Genomic DNA, 26,018 nt, shown 5'->3' with positions numbered 1-26,018 from the left:
AATGGCCTGGACACCCCCCTTACTGAAGATGAGCTGAACCTTACCCAAAGGTACAGGTCTCCAGGTTTCCTTCATTTTGAACTAATACCAAAAAACAATATTTACGAAGTAGAGACTCCCTTGGTACCACATCTGGTGGGATTAGGTCATCTTTAAGCCTCTCTGTGGCTTCTTTGTCTCCCATCTTAAGAAATTTGTGGTAGGGCCCCCCCCCCCAAAAAAAAAAAAAGAAATGGTAGAATGTTGCAGATCTTCGATTTTATGCTGTTGATATATTGTGAATTCTCGTCCCCATTGGGGAAACCTGCATGTAACGCAATTTGTAGTGAAAATGGGATCCACTCCAGTTCTCCCCCAGTAAAATAACAGCACTTGTACTCCCCGATGGTGGCTGCACCATTCCAGTGTATGTGTGGAGCCAGTGACAGCAGTGTGAACACAGCCTAAGTGACGTGTAGTAACTCTCTGGCCTGCTGCTTATACTCACCGTGAGGATTCTAGATGGAGGCTCGATTACCTGCTCATGTCACATACTCGCTATGAGAACAGATACCTATGGCTCCTCGTGTTCCCATGTGCTGTTTGTTTCAGGTTTTCAGGCATGCATGCTGTCAGATCCTCTATAAAAAGAGCTCAATTAATCATCACAGACTAAGCCCTCAGGTATACAGAGCATTAGACAGCAGCCAAGTGAGTGCTGCTCCTGGACATCTTTATTGTCCTTTTTTTTTTTTTTTTCAGGAACTTATTGTGCTACTATCTGGGGAGACGACTAGACACCACATCAGCAGAGTAATAAGCTAAAAACATACATTTTCCCAGACACACCAAGCACAGCAAGGCATCATTATCCACAGCATTATAGATTCTTGTATTGTCACATCAGTGTTAACTGGTCCTGGATCAGAGATGACCGGATCTAGATAGCGAATGATGTCAATTCGCCCATTCCAAAAACTCATGTCTTCTTTACAAGTAAAGTCGCCTCTAATTCTATGATCCATATCTTGTACCCTACAATTTCTCATCTTCTAGGACTGTGCATATGCCAGTTATTTGCTACTCTATAAAGACTGACTTGTATTATGTAATATTATTTATTGTTTTCTTTTTCTCTTTTAGTATCCTACCCCTTTAGAGAAGAATGTAACTGCAGTTACAACTGTGGAAGAGCAAATAGGTGAGTATCGGCCTACAGAGTATATACATAATAGAGCCTACTAATATGGCACATGGCCATATACATACATTAGGGTGGTGTGTGGTGATCCCCTGAAGCGCTCCAACGCGCGTTTCGTCCCTTCGTCAGGAAGCGAACCACACACCACCCTAATGTAAGAGCTATGTATACAGAGATGTGAGTCTGGTTTGACATGCACGTAGCATACAGCTGATACATCACAATTTGTTGGACTCTATTGTACGAACATATTGAGCACCACATAGATAGGGTTTGGTCATGTGGGTGTTGGAGGATTTCCCCATTGTTATTAATGTAGTGACCTGAATGGTTTTAGTAATTTTCTCTGATTTATTTGAATTTTTGTACTGCATAATTCTAAACTTTGTTTAGTGTAATACAATAAAGATTATAACTTTTACACCGCACAGTATACTGGATTTTCTATGGTGGTAATATAACGCGCATCAGTTTCTTCGGGTGTGCTACTTATGGGGAGATTTTTGTGGTAATGATTTTTTTTTTTATTTAGTAACCTTTTCACCTCCATTAAGTCTAGCTTAAACTCTGTGTGTAAATCTATCTTTATAAGTATGCATAAATAAACCTCTTGGCTTTAAATCATATTTATGTTGGATTAAAAATAAAGGTGGTAAAAAACAAACATATCTCTCATGTCTTTTAAAGTGGTGTCTGTTTTTTCTGAAATCCCCCTCATATAGGTTGCAGCAGCTATAAAATAAAAAAAAAACAACCCAAAACTGAGTACTATTGCTTTCCCCTGGTTCAAAGGCGGCTCCTCGCCTCTGCCCCGTCATGAACAAACAATAAACTGCATACTTGCTTCTTTTTACAGGCACTGTCTGACCATACCCTTCTATGAAGATGGGAATAATTATTTATTCACAATATCTGCTAATAAATCCAGCCATACATTTCCATAAATGCTATTTTTTGGAAGGCAGGACAGTCATGTGTAGTTCCAAAGGATATTTAATACTAATTCCTGTATGTATGTCTCTCCCTTTAAAACACAGACCCTGGTACAGGCATTGTGTATAGGAGAAGAATTGCTACCTGCAATAATATCATTCCATCCTTTCTGAGAAAGGTAACTCATTTTTTTTTTTTATATTTATACTGTATATATTTATTTATTTCTGGTCAATAGTACATAAAACAAAAAGGCAAACACAGTGGCACTCACCGAATTATCACCATTTAGACAGATTCAGTATATGGCTGGGGAGGAGAGCTGGAAACGCTAAGGTGATGGCTGTTTCCCGCACTTTCCTACTATCCTGGCTTCCTGATGCTCCCTGGGCCGGGTGCCCACAATCCAGAACTAGCAGCGCCTTGGCCGCAGCGTATTTTCGGTGCGTCCAAAGCGCCGCCTTATATTGAACGCAGGTAAATCGGCATGTGTTCACTAATCCATGAGGATTTACCGCATTCAATACATTCTATTGATGTCACACTAGTCTCCGCAAGAGAAATTGACATTCTGCAGTCTGGAAAGACGTGTCGCATGTCAGTCTCCTCCGGTGATCTGTGGACGCGTAGTGTATATGGGATATCCACTGCTGTCACAGCTGGCCACAGCGGGCTTGACGCTGCATAAATATGTAACATCAAACCCGCACCAGTTCCTGATTGTGGGCACGTACCCTTATGTGCCACCCTTCCAATCACTTAGCAATAGTGCCATCTTCCTGTTTGTAATGCCCTCAGCAGCGCAGGACGTAGGGCGCATGAACCAAAGTTCTGTAATGTGCATGCATTGGCTTTACTTTCAGGTCATCTGTGCTCTTTGGCCATTCCCTGTGCATGCAGTATTCTGGTCTACCCTCGGCAGAGCAAAGAGAAATGCGTCTGCAAAGGAGCATAATTGGGGGGTCACTGTGTGGATGACGTAGGACTTATCATCCACATGAAGCAGGGCAGGAGAACCATGAGTGTTGGAAGAGCGTAGGCATTGGGTCAAGACCAGAGACATCCATCGGACCGGACCGTGTGCATTTTGTACTATGCAGAGGGAGATTGGGGACTTGCATGCAGTTTACTAGAATGCTGTAAAAGAGGCCTTAAAGGTAGTGGCCATACTTTATAATGGGAAAACTGCACATATAACTAATATACAACAAAACGATCCAAAGGTATTGAGATTTGCAGTAACTTTACACGATGAAAGTCCCAGTGGTAATAGAAATGAGTCACATGAGTTGAGAAGAGAAGAAACTCAAACACTTTGAGTCTCAATGACTTATGATTAGATTTTTGCAAACCTTTCCTCCATCTGCCTATTGTGTTTTAACATAATGTCAAAATAATACAATCGGATGTTACAGTAATGCACTTTTTGTATAACTATTTTATTGTTGGTAAGTGACTAGAAGGATGGCATATACAAGTAATGTTGGGTAAGGACAGTTAATGCAAAAGTGAGCAAAATGGCCATCCCTTTTTTCCAGCTTTTTTCCAGCTGCCCTCCCAAGCTGTATATTTGTTTTGAAAGGTGATGTGCGTAAAAAAAAAAAATTCTGGCAGTGCCTCCTGTGTTTTTTTTTTTTTTTTTTCTTTGTGCATTTTTGTTAACAGGATACATGGATTTTTTTTTTTTTTTTTTTTTGAAGCCTTAAAAAATGGCTTAAAGGGAAATATATAATTAGAAAACAACTTGTTTACACCAATCTGTCATTGGTGAGCCATCCATTCAGGCGTCCATACTCTCTGTGTAATAGACATGTAATGTGACCAACAGATGTTGTCTGTCCTGTGTAAGTAAGAGCCATGATGTGCAGGCATACAACTTCTGTGTGACTTTTTCTTTCATGCATCATCAGCCTAGAGACGGTGGATTCTCAAGGTAGGAGAATTGTGCCGCTACCATTTGCCGAGTTCTGCGTGTTAAATTGTCTTGCATGCAACTGTTGGCAAAAAGGGGGGGTCTTTTGCAATCCATCATTTTCAATGGGCTATAACCAGCTGGAGGCAACTCCAAATGAATCATGGAATGGGCAGATAATTTACTTAGCTTTTTAGCAGTAAAGGGAATCCAACGAGGGACTGAGCATTTTGCATAAATGTTTAAACATTTGCATGACCTCGCCATCATTTATTAAGGTCATTGAGTGCATATGAATGCCAAGCGCGAACAGCAGTCGGTCAGCTTTCATCATTGCTTAACTATTAATCCTCGAGCCTAATTACAAGGATGAATACAGATTCTTTTTTTTCCGACATCTCGTATTGCAGCATGTCACACATTTTGCATTTAGAAGGCGCCTATCATCCGGGCTGTATTTTACAATGTCCTGATTATTTTATTTGAGAAATAAATTGGTAAAGAATTATATTCCATATACACAATTTGCTTTAGAACACTGATGGCCGTGCATACGTCCCGGAGGACCACTAATAACAGAATAACTTGTCTTGTGTGCGTCATCGGATGCCCAGAATACACCATATCTAGAGCATGCTGTGCTCACAGCGCTGGTTGTTTGATATCAGGCATGGAAAAAGCCACCGTGTATTCTTTTGGAGTGTATTGTAGCAAAATCACATCTGAAAGAATGCATTGGGCTTCATTCAGTACTACTATTAGTAAAAAAAAAAAAAAAAATTCTACTTGCCCTCCTCCAGTGTGCCCTCGCAGGTGCAGCACCTCGTTCCAGCTACCAGCAGCGCTTCCTGTGCTGAGCGATCACGTGGCCCCGCTCATTAAGGTAATGAATATGCATTCCACACCTATGGGAGTGGAGTCGCGTGCATATTCATTACCTTAATGAGGCGGGCCATGTGATCACTCGGCACAGGAAGCGGTGTCGGGGACCAACGAAGATGCAGCGACGGTGCGAGGAGGGTGAGTATGGTGTCTTCTCCTGGAAGCTGGCGGCTGCAGCTGTCACTGCTATAAGAGAAATGAATATTCTTTTCTCTTTAGCAGCAGCACAGTTACAACCGCTGCTCCGCCGCTCCCCCTGGACCATGACTCGTGTATAAGCTGATGGAGGCATTTTCAGCACAAAAAAAGTGACGGAACTGGAGAGGATCCCCAAATCCAAGTGTGAAAAACTGGTTGCATCAAGAAGACTCATGGCTGTACTAGCTCAAAAGGGTGCATCTACTCAATACTAAGCAAAAGGGTCTGAATACTTATGACCATGCGATATTTCAGTTTTTCTTTTTTATTAAATTTGCAAAAATTTTTCCTTTTTTTTTTTTTTTCCAGTCAAGATGGGGTGCAGAGTGTACATTAATAAGAAAAAAATGAACTATTTTGAATTTACCAAATGGCTGCAATGAAACAGAGTGAAAAATGTAAAGGGGTCTGAATACTTTCCGTACCCACTGTAAGCTAGGTCTACACAGAAAGTGCTTAAATGGGAAGGGGGGATGTATGCCAGTATGGCTCGGTTATCGAGTGAATACTTATATTTCCTACACTAGCTAACGCTTACTTGCAGGAAGTCATATTTCTCATGGGCTGACTGGCAAATTCATTTTGAGTGTTATTAATTTTCCGGAGAGTTCTGCATACTGTGTGTGTCCTGCAGAAATGTTCGTTTCCACATGCCTCCACACTATAGTGTTCCCTAATAAATGAATAGAGAGCTGTCGGGATCTGTTTAACAATTATTATTGCTTTATTTTTTGCTAAAGCCGGCGTGTAACTAAGCATTGTGTGACCAGTAAAGGGCAGTAAAGCGAGTGGGAAGCTCAATAAGCCTCAGTACTATTGTGATAAAGACCTTGAAAATCAATGTGCTCAATATGTTTAAATGGCGCGTATTTATCACCATACATTTCCGGGCTTTTCAATTCCCAATCCTTTTGTTTGGGCTTGTTTTTGTGACTTCTTTTGTGCGGTGTGCATCCTCGTTCCCCGCGCTTTGGTAAGTGCTACATATACACACATTGGTTTTAATATAAATTCATCTTTTTTCTTTTTTTTTTTTTTTTTTCCTTTCTTTTGAGAAGAGCATCAGAAATCCAATAATGGCAATAAACCATCCACTTAGATGTAAAATCTTCATAGATTCCAGGAAAATGTTGAAAGAACATTTATGTTAAAAAGCACAGATAGAAAAAAAAAAATGCTCACATTAATATACTTTTAAGTTTGTACCTGGTCGTTTGCTTTTCTGATTTTTCATTCTTGTGCATCTGCTAAAGGACAAAGGTAGCATGGCCACTTCCTGTATTGTTTACAAGGCGCTTATTGAGCGCTGTGGTTTAGCGATGTGGAAGAGATGTTATAACTAGTGATGAGCGAGTGTGCTCGTTACTCGGGTTTTCCAAGCATGCTAGGAGATTGTTTGAGTCGCTGCAGCTGCATGATTTCCAGCTGCTAGACAGCCTGAATACATGCGGGCATTCCCTAACAAACAGGCAATCCCAGCATGTGTTCAGGTTGCCTAACAGCCGCAAATCATGCAGCTGCGGCGATTGAAACATAATCTCCGAGCACGCTCATAATGTTCGGAGAACACCCGCGCATGCTCGGAGAATTCGAGTAATGAGCACACTCGCTCATCACTAGTTATAACCATCTTCTCTATGGGGAGAGAATTTCCCATTCTGCAGAAGTTGTATGCAGACAGGCCTGTGGGTAAAGAAAGTGGTCTCATTTATCAAAGCCAAATAAAAATGCTCTTGTCGCCTGTAACGCAGTGCAATTTTCATTTTCCAACAGCTTAAAGGGTAACTAAACTCTTGAAATATTCTTTGTTATAGTCACTATACATTAGTGTTGTTTAATGGTGATCTATAGTATAAGATCTCCCCCCATCCACAATTTGACCAAGGATCAAAAATTGTCAGTAGAGCGATGTAGCAAATCTGTGGGTCCATATACAGCTCTGCTTGTGGATAAGATGAGCCCCTCTGTCCTTAGTGGGGGTCTCATAACCTGGATTCCAACACATCACTGCTCAAAGACCTGTCAAAAAACATTTAAATAAAACCTGTCATTAGATTCATGTTGCGAATGCAGTCAGCCATGTGTTACTTGTTTCAAAGAAAAGGTAGTTTGAAAAGACAGCCATGGACTGTAAGGAGAGACCTGCCTAGTCCAGCGTGCTCCCTGGCTGACTTCTCTTCGCTCAAGTTGATTGATAAATCTCTCACCATATAAACACACGCCAGATACTTGTCAATCAGCTGGGGCTGAGGGAGAAGGCGGCCGGGGCCCACATCGGACTAGTCAGGCCTGTCCCTATGGTCCCTGGCCAGCTTTTAAAACTGTTTTCTCTGAAACGCTTCCGCATTTCAGAGTAAAACCTACCTGGCTTCAATCTTTCAACCAGGCTCTGATTCATGCTGTCCGTGGTTTGGGCAGCATGAATCTAAAGACTACTTCCCTTTAGATGTTGGAGAACTCTTTTAGTAATGTAGATTGAATTGTGATTACTACAAACAGCATGGCCAAGTTCTCTATTTGATAATTCTGATAAATGAGCTGGGTTCAAACCATGAAATACTTTGTGTCATTGCATCTAGGTACTCAAGGTTCACACCTATCTTAAATGTGTACTTATTGCACGCCTATTCTTTACCAATTTGTTATTTCTTGTCCTCGGAGCACCCTCTAGTGTAATGGCTGATGTCTTTGCCTTTCTCCTGTGTGTTGCTTGTGACTATGGCTTTTCTGCTTTGGTAGTGCACATGTCCACTTCTGCAGTAGTGCAAGGCACAAATGGGGGAGGGGATTTATCTCATGTAAGCATATGTATTAGACAGAAAGAAATAGGTTACCATTGTCCATTTTTTTTTTTCCTTCCAGTCATTTTCTTATGTTCTTGTTTACCCACAGTGGAGCATTCTTAAAGTACCTAATATATACCTCGAAGAAGAATCATGGCTGGACATGAAAGCTCGGGTGATGAATATGAAGACTCGTTGCCTAACATGGGTCCAATATTCATCAATGATTGAAGAGTCTGTGTACCAGGAAAGCAAACATAATTCCAATTGGTAAGATTTCTATATATAAGCGTTCGCTGGTCATGCTCATGCAGATGTACTGTGAATAGCGAGTTATTATTGTAAATTAGTTGTATAGTCAGTTATGCAAATCAACAGTAGGAAATACTTTGTTAAAAATCGTATTCGAGTTTGAAGTAGATTTGAAGGAATTTTCCAGCTCTGCTGACTTTGGGATGGGTTTAATGACGTCCTGTCTACTTGCCAGCTCCCTGAGAACATATTGGGCCCACTAAACTAAACTGAGGCATAAACAGCATATCTTCAGTAAGTCTTGTATGTCAACAACTCTTAATTCACACATACCATAGCTTTTCACAAATTTTTAGAACATCATGCTTAAAAGGGGAAGTCGACTTTCATACAATTCCTATTTCTAAGAAGGAAGCCTCACAGAGTGCATAGCTCTCCTGTCCATAAAATGGCTGCTGGTGAAGGAGCATATGACCAGTCCTGTCAATCAGCCTCCTCCAATGAAAAGTTCCTTTCTTATGTGAGATGTTTTACAATTGGGCCAGGCTGACGGATAGGTCTGGTCACTTGTTCCTCCACCAGCAGCCATTTTATGGACAGGAGAGCTGCAGTCTTTGAGAAAAGCTTCTGTATAAAGTCCAGGAGAAGAACTTGTCTTACATATATAGTATTAAATGTACTGAAAATCATGTCCTCAGCACATCTGCTAAAATAAAGACCATGTGGTGTCCCTGGTCACTCATTTTGCAGCCGCAATAGACCTTGTAATACCTGATTGCAATCACAAATGGTGATGGTGGGCTGCTATGACAGTTGGTAAGCTGTTGTGATGTTGTTCGTGCTAAGCACCAGTAAAACAGCAGCACAGAGATTGTGGTACCAGTAAGGTGGGTACTATGGAATGTGTGGCAGAACTGCAAGGACGAATCTTGGGATTCCTCTGTGGATTTAAGCTGCCATAGGCCCGGAAATCATTGGCAGCATTCAATGGAGCTGTCTGCATATTGCCACCTACTATGGAAATGTTTCCACATTTCACTTTAGTAAAGCAATTCGAGAAACCAAGTCGGGAAAATTACTGGTGTGTTTGAAAGGGTTTCATAGGTATTTTTCCTTCGGATTTGGGTACAGAATATGCCAAAACCCATAGAACACTTTGTGGACATGCCCATGCTGTCTTTTGCATGTGGTATGGCAGACATTAGGAGTTTTTCTTTTTGTGCCAATATGCAGTTCTATTGTTCTATGGAAATACGTACGCTACTCACCTGGTAGCTGTGTTTTTTCAGGAGCCATGACAGCACAACGAGAGAGGGGATCCGCCCTTCAGGGACAGGAAACCTACAGACATAAAAAGGGCGGTACCTCTCTCCCACGTCAGTTGTTTCCAGAGCATGAGAGGACCACCTTGGTTAGTAACACAGATGCAGCATGTATATAAACACATTTTATTATGCCAGTGAACATGGAATATAACGCAAAAACCAACAGGGTGTTGAAACATCCAAAATTATAGGGTAGGGAATTTAAGGGTGCTGTCATGGCTCCTGAAAAAACACTGCTACCAGGTGAGTAGCGTACGTATTTATTCAGTCGCCATGACAGCACAACGAGAGACTTTCAGAGACGAAAGATTTAGGGGGGGATAATAGCTTCTAGCACTCCTCTCCCAAACGTAAGGTCTGAGGAACTACCCAGATCTAATCTGTAGTGTCTAAGAAAGGTAGAAGGGGAAGACCATGTGGCCGCCTTACATATGTCTTCGATTGACACTTCTGACCTCTCCGCCCAGGAAGATGCCATGGCCCGCGTGGAGTGTGCCTTTATACCATCTGGAACTTCGTTGCCACCTGTGGTATAAGCGAGAGAGATCGCCTCCCTAATCCATCTGGCTAGAGTGTTTTTAGATACTCTAAGACCCTTCCTTACCCCTTGATAGGCTACAAATAAAGAGTTATCTTTTTTCCAGGAATCTGAAACTACAATATATCTAAGGAGGCATCTCCTCACATCTAAGCAATGGAATTTACGCTCTTTATCGTTAGCAGGGTTGGAGCAAAAGGAGGGTAGGACTACCTCCTGAACCCTGTGAAATTTAGACGCAACTTTAGGCAGATATAGGGGATCGGGTTTCAATATGACCCTATCCTCCCTAACCTGCATGTATGGTGGATGTCTGGAGAGTGCCTGCAGATCACTAACCCTTCTAGCAGATGTGAGAGCAACCAACAGGGCTGTTTTGATTGACAGGATGTTCACAGGAATAGTATCAATGGGCTCGAATGGGGCTAGCGTTAGGGCTGAGAGTACTAAATTTAGGTCCCATGGGACTAACCTTTGTTTAATAATTGGTCTAGACCTGGTGACTGCTTTAAAGAATCTAGAAATCCAGTGATTACTGGCTAAATTAAGATTATATAACGCTCCTAGCGCTGACACCTGAACTCTAAGAGTACTTGTGGCCAAGCCCATTTCCAGGCCTTTTTGTAAAAATTCAAGAATCTGGTTAATACATGGTTCTTGGTCAATTTGAGCCCCTGAAAATGATAAAAATGTTCTCCATACCCTCACATAAATGCCCGTTGTAGAGGGTTTCCTACTTTTAAGGAGAGTATTTACCAGATTCTGAGAGAACCCTTTCCCCCTCAGTAAGGACCTCTCAAGTTCCATGCCGCTAGGTGTAAGTTGGCTACTTGAGGATGGAGGATTGGTCCCTGGGAGAGCAGATCTGGTAGCTCTGGAAGAATCCATGGTTGGCAGACAGACATCTTCCTCAGCCAAGGAAACCAAGCCCTCTTGGGCCAAAATGGAGCTATCAAGATTACCCGGGCCTTGTCCTCCCGAATCTTCCTCAGAACTAGGGGAATCAGATTTAGAGGGGGAAAAGCATACGCGAGCCTGAAGTGCCAAGATATCAGCAGAGCGTCCACAGCGTATGGGTTGTCTTTTGGATTTAGGGAGCAGAATTGGTGTAATTTTTTGTTCTCTCTGTTGGCAAAAAGGTCTATCTCCGGACAACCCCATAACTGAATGATCTGACTGAAAATGGCTGGATTTAACGACCACTCTCCCTGTCTGAGCATGTTGCGGCTTAGATAGTCGGCTTTGGTGTTGATACTTCCTTTTATATGAAGCGCCGTCGGGGAGAGAAGATGTACTTCGGCCACCTGAAAGATATGATTTGCGACCTCCATCAATGTACTGGATCGCGTGCCACCTTGACGATTAATGTAGGCCACAGTTACCTGATTGTCTGACAAAAGCCTGACGTGTCGACCCTGTAGGGGTACAAGGAATCTATTTAAGGCATGTTTTACTGCCAACAGTTCTTTCAAGTTGGAGGAAGAGTCCTGTTCAGACTGAGACCATAGTCCCTGAACCCAATCCTCCCCTAAGTGAGCCCCCCACCCCTTGGGGCTAGCGTCCGTAGTCAACACTCTAGATATGTGATTTATCCAAGGGACCCCCCTGTGTAGATTCGAAGTGTGAGTCCACCAAACAAGCGAATGTACAGTCTCCGCAGAAAGTGTGAATTTACTGTCGAGGTGAGCTCTTAGACGACGGGAATTGTGTAACACGTCCCACTGTAAAGCCCTCGTGTGGAACTGTGCCCAGAGAACTGCCGGGATGCAGGACGTAAGAGAACCCAAGATTGACATCGCACTCCTGACCGATACTAAGGGATTATTTATTGCCCTGGTGACCAACTGCTTAATCTTAGCAACTTTTGTGTCCGGCAGGCGACATTCCTGCTGACTAGAGTCTATAACATATCCCAGGAATTCTTGTACTTTTCGGGGCTGAAGGCGCGATTTTTTTATATTGACCATCCAGCCCAATTTGTGTAACGCATCCATGACTTTCTGTAGTTGGTCTGTGCAATGCGACTCAGAATGACCCACAATTAGCAAATCATCCAGGTAAGGGACTATTAATATATCCTGTTCATGCAAGTGCGCCATAACCTCCACCATGATTTTTGTGAACACCCTGGGTGCAACTGCGACTCCGAATGGAAGTGCCTGATATTGAAAGTGTTCTACTGTGCCAGCTAGTGAAACCGCCACCCTAAGAAATCTCTGATGATCAATATGAATTGGTACATGGTAATAGGCGTCTTTGAGATCTAAGACAACCATAAAACAGTGGTGAAAGAGTAATTTTATTGCTGTCTTGACCGACTCCATTTTGAAGGAGGGTATCAACAGAAAATTATTCAGGCCTTTTAAATTAATAATGGTGCGATATGAACCATCAGGTTTTTTGACCAGGAACAGAGGGGAATAAAACCCCCTACCTTCCTCGCCTGCAGGGACTTTGACTAGAACATTCTTCTGTTGGAGCTCCCGGACCTCAGACTCCAGCGCCAACTGCTCTGTAGAGGAGGAACGAACAGGTGTTAACATAAATTTGTCCCGAGGAGTATGGTGGAAGTCAAAGGTTAGGCCTTTCTCTACAATGCCTAGAATCCATGGATTGTTTGTAATCCGCACCCAGGCTGGGTAGAAGGCCGAAAGCCTACCCCCCACCTGGTCCGCTAGTCATTGTGGTTTCTTAACCTCTCGTGAAGGATTAAACATAAATCCTCTACCCCTCCTTCTGCTGTTGTCATATCTAGTAGATTCTCTGTTGGAGTCTCTATATGGTCTTCTGCGGTTGGACCATCCTCTATTATAGTCCCGTCTGTAGAAGGGTCTTCCTAGGAAGGGAAAGCGTTTTTTATTATCCCCTGCTTTTTCCAATAGCTCGTCTAGGACCGGTCCGAACAAGTGAGCTCCTTCACAAGGAATGCTACATAATTTTGTTCTAGCTTGTAAGTCCCCTGGCCAGCATTTTATCCATAGCGCTCTCCTGGCTGCATTGGATAATGCCGAGGACCTGGCGGCCAACCTGACCGAATCTGCTGAAGCATCTGAAAGGAAGGCTGCGGCATCCTGGATTATGGGCATGGAGGACAATATTTCCGACCTAGGGACTTTATCTCTGAGCTGATCTTCGAGGTGACCCAACCATACCATCAAGGATCGAGCGGTACAAGTGGCTGCTATAGCTGGCCTCAAGGACCCCGCTGAAGTCTCCCAAGCTCCTTTAAGGAAGATGTCGGCTTTCCTATCTAACGGGTCTTTCAAATTCCCCAAGTCGTCGAAGGGGAGAGACGTTTTTTTGCATGCCTTAGCGACTGCTGCATCCAGCTTCGGGACTTTATCCCATGAGGACGAAGCCGCTTCCTCAAAGGGATACCTTCTTTTAAAGGCTGGCGGAAGCGACCCCTTCCTTTCTGGTTTCTTCCATTCTTTTGAGATTAACGACTTGATTTTGTCAATCACTGGAAAGGCTCTTCGGGATTTTCGCTCAATACCCCTGAACATAACATCCTGAATGGAACATTCCGACTGGGTATCTTCTATCCCCATTGTGCTGTTAACTGCTTTGACCAGATGGTTAACCCTATCTAGGGACAAACAGGCTCGAGTAGACTCCTGATCCTCAGAGGAGGAAGTAGACGGAAGAGACCCTGAGCTCAGCTCACCCGAGTCCGAATCTACCTCAGATAAAGGGGATGATCTTTTAGCTTCTGCTCCCCGAGACTTGGATCTCTCGGCACCTTTAATTTCCTGTCTCACCATCTCTCTTATTGTAGAGTTCAGATCAGGCGCCTCCTCCTCCAGTAGACGTTGAATACATATTTTACATAATTTTTTCGAATGCCCATCTGGAAGCGGCTCTGCACATTCGGCACACTGCCTATGTTTGGCTTTGGACAAACTTTTCCTCCCCTGATAGAGGAAAAAAGACAAGGGGAACACAATCATCACTAAGTGGACTTTCACGAAGCTCACTTACCCCGTCCAGTAATGAGTGGTACCGTAGATGGGGGGTCCTTCGTAGCCGGCAAATCCTTACGGCTTGAGGACTTTGGTATAGAGATCCGTGCCTCCTTAGCTCCACCAGCGCGGCTACTGCCACTAGACCGACGCTGGGAGCTTCTACGAGGCTTATCTGACTGCTGCTGCGGCTCCTGCTGCTGCTGCTGGCTGATAGTTCCTTCTGGCGACTCCATTATGGAATGGGTGAGGAACTCTGATCATCCCAGCTTGCCGCCTTAAATACCCCCAAGGTACCGCCCCCAGATGGGGGCCAGCAGGGAATCCCAGGTGGTCATTAATCGTCCGCCGCTGCGCTGCGCTACCCCTCCCCGAAGCCCCGACCGTTCCCACAGCTGGGCGCCGCCATTAGCCGGAGATGACGCTACTGCGCATGCCCAGCCGCGTCATCCGGCCGCGCCGCTCGCCGCGTCATCCGGACACGCCCCCTTCAGGACGCGGCGGCTGCGCCAAGCCGACACGCGGACCAGGACGCCAGCAGACCCCCTCCGGACCAATGCCGTGTCCCTGCCCGGAACAGCGTGACTCCCGGGACCCCAAGTAGCCAAGCACCTCTTCATAGGTACCTCTGCGCTGCGGACGCCCGAGAAGCTAGCCTATGTCAGAGGCTGCTTCCTCCTGCTGCCACCTACACCGCGCAGTGCCCCTGCCGTGTGGTGCTTCCTGCCTCCTGGACGGGCCGAGGTAGGGGACCCCCGCTACCTGTACTGGGCCGCCAGGAGTGGGGAGTCTTCTTAACTTCGACCCTCTTCTCAGGGCCTGTCTGAAAGAGGTTCCGCTGTCAGGGACAGGAAACCAAACTGACGTGGGAGAGAGGTACCGCCCTTTTTATGTCTGTAGGTTTCCTGTCCCTGAAGGGCGGATCCCCTCTCTCATTGTGCTGTCATGGCGACTGAATAAATGTATATTACACTTGTATGAACCAATATTGGCAGTCATCAAGAATACAGAGTCAATTCACACCAAAATTTAAATATACCCTAATAAATGTAAGTTCCAGAACTAACCTCTCTCTTCAATATTAAATGTCCTAGTTGTTTCAGGTAAAAATGGCTGACTAGAACTAAAGCTCTTACCGCCTCTCGCCCAACTTTTGCTCATTCCTGAGCGGCAAACTTAGCTAATTACTGAGGAACACGATCTACCTATGACAGATTGCTACTTTCTGAGAATCTAAGTTTTGCCCAGTTTAGCAATTGCAACTGGCTCAGTGAAGGTTACCCATCTTCCCCAAGTAGATTGTCAGAAGAGAGAAATGAACATCAATGTCTCAATGGGAGGAGTGTCTTTCTCTGCTTTCTTCCTCTAGAGCCCAACATTGTGAACATTAAAAAGGTACTTGTCACAATAAAAAAACCGATATTAACCTGCAGATATGGGGTTAATCTGCAGATTAATAGCGTTACTAATTTGTCCGGTACCTGCACTTACCTGAATGCTGTGAGCAAAAAATGTACTTTACTTTCCCCCTGACATCGTTTGGGTTTCTGTCATGGGGGTGGCGCCGGTTTAGTCACTGCTCTGAGTATACAGAGAGGTGGCTCTAACCACGCCCACTGCACTTGTTCAAGTGACCTGCTATCTCTGTGTAAATCTAGTTATAGTAGTGTAGACTCCAGAACAAATGACTGATTGCTGAGTGTGTTACAGCAGAACTTGTGCTGAGCTTTATATTCTTCCTAATAGTACAGTCCTACTATTCACCAGAGCTGTCACTTGAGGAAGAAAGCTCACCCTGCTGGAGACCAAAAAGTGAAAGACTGAAAAGCTGTGTTGCTCAAGAGACAACTTGAGAGTACTCTCTTAACCCCCTTCCATGAGATTTATATATATATATATATATACGCCACGATCACGTAAGCTCATGCTGAGTTCCGTCACAATCAAATGCAGTAAAGCCCACAATCGGTGCTAGCACTGATGGCAGGCTTTTAACCCCTGTGATGCTGCTGTTAATAGTGACAATCCAAAAATTGGAATAGAAAGTGATCAAAAAATGTCATGAGCCCGAAAATGGTACCCATAAAAACCGTCAACTTGTCCCACAGAAAACAAGCCCTCACATGACTTTCTGCAAAAATATATAAATATAAATATTTTCGCTATCAAAATATGGCAATGCAAAAACTAGTTTGTGTGACAGCAACCAAACCTAAAAACCCAATATAAATCTGGTATCGCTGTAATCACACGAACCCAAGAATAAAGTCGTCAAATCATTTATACTGCATGACAAATGGCGTAAAAAAATACATAGAACCAATTCTTCATCTGCTTTTGATTTGTTCATTCTGCCTCCCAAAGATTGCTGTAAGGTTGTGCTCATGTTTATCCTGCGCTCTATGCTGAGCGCTTACACCGGGTTTCTGTGCAAATCTCAGAAATACGTGATTCAGACGGAAACCCAGGCAGAAGATTAACTGTAATGAAGCACATGGAGGCACTATGGACGCCGTCTGGCTTATGATCCTGTGCTGTTTGTCTTTTTAGGTGTAGTCCGCCACCGTTTTCTACACCTCTAAAAAGGTCATTGCTAAACAGAGACCAGACAGAGTCCAGAGTAAGGCTGCCGTCACACTAGCAGTATTTGGTTAGTATTTTACGTCAGTATTCCTGAGCCAAAACCAGGAGTGGGTGATAAATGCAGAAGTGGTGCACATATTTCTATTATACTTTCCCTCTAATTGTTCCACTCCTGGTTTTGGCTCAGGAATACTGATGTAAAATATTGACCAAATACTACTAGTGTGATGGCAGCCTAACTCTGCTGCCTCATTATAGTGAATGGATCCTTCAGGGGCTTCACCTTAATCGCATCACTCGGAGATTTAGATGGAAACCCTGCTCTCATCTTGGAGCGCCAGATAAATATGATCCCAAATGTTATGTAAAATGTTCAGAACAAAAGCTTCACCTTAATCCGCTAGAAATGCAGGTCTCCCCTCGGTTCTGTCATCTGTTATGCCGGTTTCACATTTGCAGTTGTGTCCGCAGCGTTTCTTCTGCAATTATCCGCATGCGTTGTGTATTCCTATATTTAACATTAGAGACGCATGTGTCTGCGATCAGTTGCGTTTTGCTGCGTCGTCTGCAGTTTGGCGCGGTAAACGCTATATGTAGTAATTTTAGAGGCGTCAATTTGCCCTCTAGAAATGTATGCGGTTGTTAGCGGAAGGCATGCGGCAAAAAACGCATTGCTGTCTATATGAACGCATGTGGCCGCAAGCACATGCGTTTGCTTAGGTTTGTGAATGCATGCGTTGCACCACAGGAAAACATGTCTAGACACAGATTAGCCCCCACCCCCCATACAAACTGATAAAGGGAGGGAGTGGACATTTGCAGGTCACTACTCAGCAGACAGAGAAGCTTTCCAGACGCAGCAGAGCAGACACAGGAAGGAATCTACACTCTGAAAAATGTGAGTATATCCTAGCCAATGTCCTTATTTTCAATTTTCTGTCTCTATATGTCCTAATTTCTGCCATTTCTTTCTTTGTGCATGCATCAGAATGTTATCTTCTGAGGAGGAGCAACATTTTGGGCCTTCACAAGCCAAACATGTCAGTGAAGTGAGTACTCACCTCCTCAGACTGGTAAGTATTCACTGTCACATCTACACATGTGACAATTTTTTTTTTCATTTTTTTTAGAGCAGTTCTTCCACTGCGGCAGAGACTGAGCAGGAGCAGCGGGATCACGGTCGGGTGGCAAAGCGGCAGCGTGTAAGTATACTTGGCTGACTGTTTATTGCATCCTCACTTTACTATTCTTGAATCTTCCTTTCTTTACTTTCCTCTTTCTTTACATTTTTCTTCTGGACTCCTTTTTTTATCTTGACTTTCATTATTCATGCCAATTTTCTGTCTGTTTTCTTTCTCTCTCCTTATGTTAATGTCTCCAACCTTAATGTCTTTATTTGTTAGGTTCCAGAACGGGATGAGTCCCGTTGTGGGACACCCGGGCTATGGAATGAGGTGGCCAAAGCGATATGGGATGGCTGGGACAACGCCCCGACTCGGGTCCGAAATGCATTTTGTAAGTATTGCATTGCAGTGTGATGCAGCAGTGACCTTGGCCGGGATCACACAACTGTGTGTGATGGGAGAAACTCTCAGGAGTTTCTCTCATTACACAGTTGTGTGAGCACGGCCAAAAGTCCATTGTCTAACTATTATTTTTTTGTTTTTTCAACGGTGCTCAAAGTCAAAACACGTTGGCGTTCAATTAAGGATCGCTTCAACAAGGACCTTCGTCAAGAGAGCCGTATTCCCAGTGGTTCTGGAGCAAGGATCTGAAAATATAAATACCACCGCATTCTGGCATTTTTGAGACCGGTTCTTGCCCAGAGAACGTAAGTATTTTTTCGGTGTATTAGGTTGTATTGTATTACCATAATCTGTATGTTTCTATTCCACAGGAGTTGGTGCTTAACTTTTGTAAATGTTTGGTAGTAATGTGTTGTTTTTTTTTTTTTGGTTTTTTTTTCTTCTTTTTTCACAGCACATGGAGCAGCACTCTTGACCCTGGTTCTGGAGTGGTCCTTTATCAGACAGCCACGGACCCGTCCCAGCCATCCAGCAACGCTGCAGCAAGTGGGCCTGCCACACTAACTGGAGACCAGGAAGCTGGTCCATCAGGTGTTCCCCTTTCCCAGTCCTCTGCCTCTGCCCCTATTTTGGGGGGAGGGAGGGGCTCCTCCCGGCAGAGGGCCTCGGACAGGTCACTCATGCTCGACTTTTTGCACTTGAGCTCGGTTTTTCACGATGGACTCAAGGTGTTGGCTGACCGCCTGGATACTGCCATTAGCCATATGATTGCACGTATCCAGTTGGTCACCAAAAGCCTTGACCAAGTTAAAGCCGACCTCCAGAGGCCAGCACATCATTTTTTTTTGTAATCAAATTGAACAGGGCATGTCGGATCTCCTTACTCCTGATCTCCAGCTTGGTGTCATGCAGGCCTGCAATGCTGCTTACGTGCAGGCTATGCAGCAGAGTCCGTATTTTCAGCAGACAGTGGTGGCATATCCATCTGTGCCTACACTGTCACGCTTGACCTCAATGCCGACCTCTGCTGCATACCACTGCACGGCCACCTCCATTCCAAGCACTGCCGGACACCACTACAGCACCACCACCATCAGGGCTGCCACTAGAAATTTCGCGGCCCCATACTGGCAAAATTTTCGGGGCCCCCTTGAGACTCCGCCCAGGCTCCACCCCAGCCCTGCCTCCACGCTCCACCCCTCGAACTGTCCACAGTCCCACTGCGCTCTCTTGGAAAAACTCCACTTCTCACCTATCACACACTAACAGTTCCCATCACCAGATCACACATATAGCCGGCAGCTTTTGTTTTGGCCAAAAGATTTTTAAGCCGCCACCATAATACGGTAGACACTTTTGGCTGGGCCCTACTCTACTGTATATATTTTTATTTATTTTTCAATCTTTAAAATGACCAATAATATCACATACAAAGAACAAATACCGCTACACCATGACCAGACCGCATATTACCACCACAGTGATCGAATAATATCAAATACCGGGAACAAATACCACTGCACCATGACCAGACCACATATTACCACCACAGTGATCGAGTAATATCACATACAAGGAACAAATACCGCAACACCATGTCCAGACCACATATTACCACCACATAGTGACTGAATACTACAATTCTGATCACTAATAAAAAAAAAAAAAAAAAAAAAAGCACCATACGATCACCATAAGTGCCATTATACACAGGAGATCTGTGCTTAGTATGCAGTGTCTGTGTACAGATAATACAGTGATCACTAGTGAAATTATACACAGGAGCTCTGTATACAGTATACAGTGTATAGTGTCAGTGTATAGGTAACACACTGATTCACCAGTGACGTCTCTAGGTGAAGACCTTCATCTTTCATCCAGCACAGACCGCCATCATTTCATCCAGCCAGGACTTGTCTCTGCAGGAAATAACGGTTATCTTGAGCTCTGCTTGTAGAATACATTATTTAATTTTTCCCAATTTCTACATTACACCACATGAAGAAAAAGAGGCGATATAGTATCACTCAACACAGTAACATGACCTCCCCCTCATTTTAAAACAGTATACTCAAAAAATAAAAAAAATATATCACTGCAGTAATAATATCCCTAAATTAGCCCTTATGGTAATAATATTCCCCATCCTGGCCACCGTGTGGCACATTCCTGGCGTCAGCCATATGTTCTCCCATCCTGCCCTCATGAGTATCCATTCTGCCCCATGTGATCTCTCCATCCTGCCCCATCTGTCTCCATCATATCCATCCTGCCCCATGATCCTGCACGATCTGTCTCCAATTCTGCCCCCAGTGTCTCCAATTCTGCCCCCAGTGTCTCCAGTCCTTCCCCATCTGTCTCCAATCATGCCCCGGTGTCCAGCATTCTGCCCCAGGCCCCCCTGGATCACCGCTCTCAAAGAAAAAAAAAAAGAGTTCTTACCTGGCCGTGCTCCTGCGCTGGGCGAAGCTCCCTCCAGGCTCCACGCAGGTGAAGACGCACTCGCCGGGCTCGGCGGCTGACAAGGACGTCAGACGCCGGCGAGTGCGCACTGCGGCCCTACTCAGCTGCCAGCCTCTGACTGGCTGGCGGCTGTTAACTATTGACGTGCGGGCCCGCACGTCAATAGCGTGCCGCACTGCCGCAGCACCTGCAGGGGGGGCCCGGTGAGCAGATGAGACGGGGCCCGATGCGGGCCCCCTCTGCCCACCAGGCCCCATATGCCAGTCACAGCTGTAATGCCCTGATGGCGGCCCTGACCACCATGCTGAGTGCTGTTGGACAGCCCACCACCACCACCATGACAACTGCTGCTCCTGCTTGGACCTCCTCCACTGACCCCACCATGCAGCAGCAGGACCCTGGCATGGCCTTCCGCTCCGCCACTACGATGCAGCAGGACCCTGGCATGGCCTTCCGCTCCACCACCATGATGCAGCAGGACCCAGGCATGGCCTTTCGTGCCACAATGCAGCAGCAGGACCCTAGCATGGCCTTCCAACCGCAACCATGCAGCAGTGGGACAAAGACACTGACAGTTCGGCCACTATGACCAGGCCGCAAGAAATGAGCCCGCCGAGGCTCCCCAGACCACAGCGCCGATCCCAAAAAGGGAAGGAAAAAAACAGCGGACTATTTCTATTCCTCCCCCCTCACCTCCCAATGTGTCTGTAATGTCAGGTTTGTCTCACCCTTCCAGTGTGTCTCCTGCCACCCCTGCGTCGTCCACAGTGAGTCAAGCTTCACAGCTACATACCCTCTTCCTACCCCCCCCCCCCCCCCCCCGTTTCCAGCACTCTACCCCAAGCAGGCACAGTTATTTTTTTTTTTGTTTGGTTTATAAATAAATAACAATGTTTTTGCCCCTAATGTTCGGTTAATTGTGTAGTTCGCCGCCGGCAACACACACCGTGCGCCAAATAAAACACTGCGCCGCACACTTTATTTTTTGGCCACCTCATAGCTCCAGTAGTTAGCAAGTACAACACTGCAGCTTTGTGTGTCTTTGGTATAGAGAGATGAGGTGGCCCAAAAAATGTATACTTGTATTTTCTCCATAATCTCTTCCTTCTGCTTATTCTGTGACTTTGTATTGCAGACTGAAGAGAAAATGGCGGCAATACAATGCAGAGCTATACTCAACAGGTCATGTGTCCAAAAAACTCACTAGTTAGGACACCTGACCTGGTGAGTAGAGAACTGCCTTGTATAACCTCCATTTTCTCTTCTGTGTATGTAATCTATTTGACAGAAAGTGAAGGGACGATGGAGGTCATACAAGGCATATCTATACTCACCTGGACATATCAGAAATAGTGAGTTCATAAGGCTGTTATATGTGCATCATGAATTCATTATTTCTGACGCCTGACTCGATGAGTATAGATCTGTTTTGTATTAAACAGCCATCGTCTCTTCAGTCTGCGTCCAATAGATACTGCAGAACAGAATCAGGACGCAATGACGTCAACAACCTTACCACTAACAACCTAACTGGTTTGTAGAGGAAATGCATAGAAGACACGGTCAAGATGCCAAAAAAAAAAGTTTATCAACAACAAATATTAGTAACATTTAAAACATAACTGGTATGTCTTCCTGGAGCAGAACAATATTGTATCATACAATTATTAGGTTCTGTAGAAGGACGTAGATCTGGGTATTTATTATAATGGAATATAGGCTGAACTGGATGGACAAATGTCTTTTTTCGGCCTTACTAACTATGTTACTATGTTACATACCAAAACCCAACCGGACATTTACACAACATTGTCCTGCCATGCCACACGTCCAATATCAGAATCAAAAAGGGCAGCAAATTGGTCCCGCATGTGGCCAACTTCAGCAGTTGACCGCAGCGGGTGATGCTGGTAATCTGGCAATGGGTTTACAAAGGTTCATCCAGTTCAATGTTGGGTCGTTCCTTAGCCATTATGTAATTGTGGAGAACCACACAGGTTTTGACCACCTCGTCGACTGTGTCCATTTTTAGATTAATAGCTGTTGCAAGAATGTGCCATTTTGAGACTAGAATCCCAAAGGTACACTCTACTGTTCTTCGGGCCCTGGTCAGTCTGTAGTTAAAGATCCTTTTAGTGTGGTTCAAGTCCCGACTGGAATATGGCTTCAGTAGGTTTTCGCACATCTGAAAGGCCTCATCCCCAACCATAACAAATGGCATCGGTGAGCCTTCAGTGTTGGGGAGAAGCCGTGGAAAATTAAAATTTTTGCCATACACACGTCGGCCCATATCCGAATTCTTGAAAGTCTGGGAATCGTTGCCACGGCCAAAAGCTCCAATATCCATGGCGATGAAGCGACAGTCCGCATCTGCTATTGCCATGAGCACATCAGAAAAATATTTTTTATAGTTGAAGTACTCCGATCCTGTTCTGGCTGGTTTGATAATGCGGATGTGCTTTCCATCCACCGCACCCAAACAGTTGGGGAAATCACACACTCCAGAATTTCTCTGCAATTCCCATCCACATGTCCTCGGTGGGTGGGGGATAAATTCATCCTGGAGAATGTTCCACAAAGCCCAGCAGGTGTCTGCAACTATTCCGGACAGGGTGGAAATTCCAAGCCGGTATTGGAAGTGGAGGGATGATGAGCTCTCTCTGGTTGCCAGAAATCTGTAATAAAATAAAAAATAAATTACAATCCAATTTATGGTGTTGTTCTGCTAAAGACATAAAGGAAAATACAAAGAATACATGTCAGACCAACCAAAATTATGACTGGCATTTGTTTAGAATTGTTACGTACCTTAACGTAACCAGCAGACGTTCCTCTGCTGGAATTGCTCTACGGAGCTGGGTGTCCTGTCTCCGGATGGCTCCTTGGACACGACCAAGCAAATCCCGAAAAGAGTCTTGCGACATCCTGGTATATTCCGGGAATTTGTCCGGGTTGGCATTAAGCTCGCCATGTAGCGTGTGATAGGCTCCACGGCTCTCACGTAGTTCGATAATGGGGTGTCGCCAAAAACTCCTACGCTGTGTCCTTCTCCGTCTTTCGCGATTTCGTTGTTGCTCCCAAGCAAACGCACAGGCAAGAAACAGCTTGATGCTTAAATCCAGGTTGAAATAAAAGCTCTCCATGCGAAGATCCATCATGACGCAGGATACAGTAGCACACTGTTAAGATTTCAGCAGTCCTAGGATCTATATATAGATATCCCATAATACACGCTCACTGTAGTCCCATTGGCGGTGTCTGGTTATCTATATTTTTTCTCCTGTAAAATTTTCCACCATGCGCACAAAAAACGCAAACGCATGACAAAACGCATGGAAAAGCGTGAAAACGCGCCGTTTTAGAAACCGCATGCGTCTAAAAAAAAAAAGCCGCGTTTGTACGTGTTTCTATGCATTTTTCCTGCGGATGCGGATTAAACGCTGCAGATTCAAACGCAAATGTGAAACTAGCCTTAATGAAAATATAGGGGGCTGCCACATTACTGGTAGTACAAAGGCTCTGGAAAAGCGCTATAGCTCCTCAACCCCCCAAAAGAAATTTTGAGTTAACAAATCCAAGTGCCCCATCCCTTCTGAGCCCCAATATGACGAATGCACATTTACTAGTAATGGCACTAAAGGGTTCAAATTAAATTTTGAAATGGTACTATTATTAAAATTAATAGAACACACATTAATAGAACTATTGAGGAGAGACAGCCACCAGCACAACAGGAAGTACAACCAAAGGTGTCCTGATACTTCCTACTATCGCTGGGTGAGACTGTTGTCTTTAATATAACATGCCAATTTCATATCTGGTCAACAATGTAATGACACCTTTTTAGAGCAGAATTCACTAGTCATATGCAAAAATCTGTCATTATACCAAGACCATATTTATTTGATTGATTGCTGCCATTATCTATATTACCGTATGTCTATTAATATGAAGGGGTTTATTTCGACCTTATATGTAATTTTTCGCTAGCAGCTTCTCAATATTTTGTCTCGTTTATACATAGCTCTACCTATGTGTGCCATTGTATGGGGCACTGTCTGACTCATGATTGCCATAGAGCTGGCTCCTGCTGGTGTCTCCAAGAATGTCATTCAAGAAATTGCTGTGTATTTAGCAAATAGTAAGGTTTTCATATGACCCATGGTTCATGTTGACACCCTGAACTGCTGAAGTATTACTTTGTACGCTGGGCAATGACATGCTATTATAGCCTAATAAGAGTACAGCTGTATTGAGTACACTTATCATAGATTCTACACCCCGTGTTTCACTGCTACACATTTGCTTGCTATAATATTAGATAGAAGAAAAGCGTGATGCATCTTGAATTATTTACCATACCAAATCTTGTTTTTGTCCATGCACATTGCCTTTTTGGTTTGTGTATTTTATCAATTTTAATAGTCCCATTTAAAAGTAAATTTTTAACCCTTTATTGCTATTACTAGTAGACCTCCAATTGGGTTACTACACTTTCTGCCATCTAAGCCCCATTTAGCATCCACATGTTTCACATTTTCTATAGTGATGACAGCCCACCTAATTTATGGGTGCATGTCTCCAGAAGCAGGAGCTGGGCACAATTGTAGGGACCAGTACAAAGCAGTGACCAATACAATGTAATGTACTGGTCACTACAATGTACTGGTCACTACAATGACCATTTCCAATTCTCACTCGGCAACATTCTCTGCTGCTGGTTTCTGGAGAATTCCAATGAAGTCAAAATCGTCACTACACCGATGGATAAATTCACAGAGGGGTATAATTTCCAAAATGGGGTCACTTGAGGCGGATTCTGTAAACTGTTCTAGCGAAATCTGCGCTCCAGGAGGAAAATTGCCCCTTCATGGGTATGAATAAAGTGTTACTTATGAGCAGCTTCTAAAAACTACTTAATATGGGATCAATATTTCAATAGTTGTATTCAGACTTGCAGGGAGCAGTTCTACTGAAAGCTCTACCTTTTTAAAACACTTAGATTCATTAAATGCAATTATTTTCAGCTTTATTAATACTAATAAAAGTTTTCGCGTTTGTGATGAGCCGTAACAGGATGACCTCTGAAATTAAACAGAGCAATAGTATTTTCTTCTCTGCTCACAATGTCACAATGTTTTGCCAGCTGAGTTGTTTTTTGCACGGAGGTATGAAGTCTACAAGAGCTGACAGCCTTTCTCTAGAGCTGGAGGTCTATTTGAGAGAGACATTTAGCTAACAGGACAGTATATTAGCAATGTCCCCCTATATAAAGCACATACCCGTTGGCAGTACCAGGAGAAATGTCACAACTAGGAATAAAAAGAAATTGTCCTACCCCCTCCAGGACAAGAATTTAGCTGAAAATGTGGTACATATCATTGTGTGGTGCTTGCTGCAGGTGTAACACTGGGGTGTTTGTAATGGTCTAGTAATAGATTTACTAATAATGTACACATTTAGAATAGATTTAGAGAAAAT

The 26,018-nt window shown here is 44.1% G+C and overlaps 1 protein-coding gene across 1 annotated transcript in view; it reads left to right on the top strand.

Moving 5' to 3' along the window:
• PRELID2 (PRELI domain containing 2) overlaps positions 1–26,018 on the top strand; it is a 161,330-nt gene that overhangs the window by 90,456 nt on the left and 44,856 nt on the right. The window contains exons 2-4 of the mRNA XM_069764063.1: positions 1,123–1,180; positions 2,218–2,291; positions 7,998–8,158. Of these exons, the coding sequence (XP_069620164.1) occupies positions 1,123–1,180; positions 2,218–2,291; positions 7,998–8,158 (293 nt within the window). The remainder of the gene's footprint in view (positions 1–1,122; positions 1,181–2,217; positions 2,292–7,997; positions 8,159–26,018) is intronic.

This window comes from Ranitomeya imitator, chromosome 4 (assembly GCF_032444005.1).
Source record: "Ranitomeya imitator isolate aRanImi1 chromosome 4, aRanImi1.pri, whole genome shotgun sequence".
Taxonomy (NCBI): domain Eukaryota; kingdom Metazoa; phylum Chordata; class Amphibia; order Anura; family Dendrobatidae; genus Ranitomeya; species Ranitomeya imitator.
Note: the sequence above shows the minus strand (reverse complement) of the source record. Positions and strands in the feature narration are given on the sequence as shown.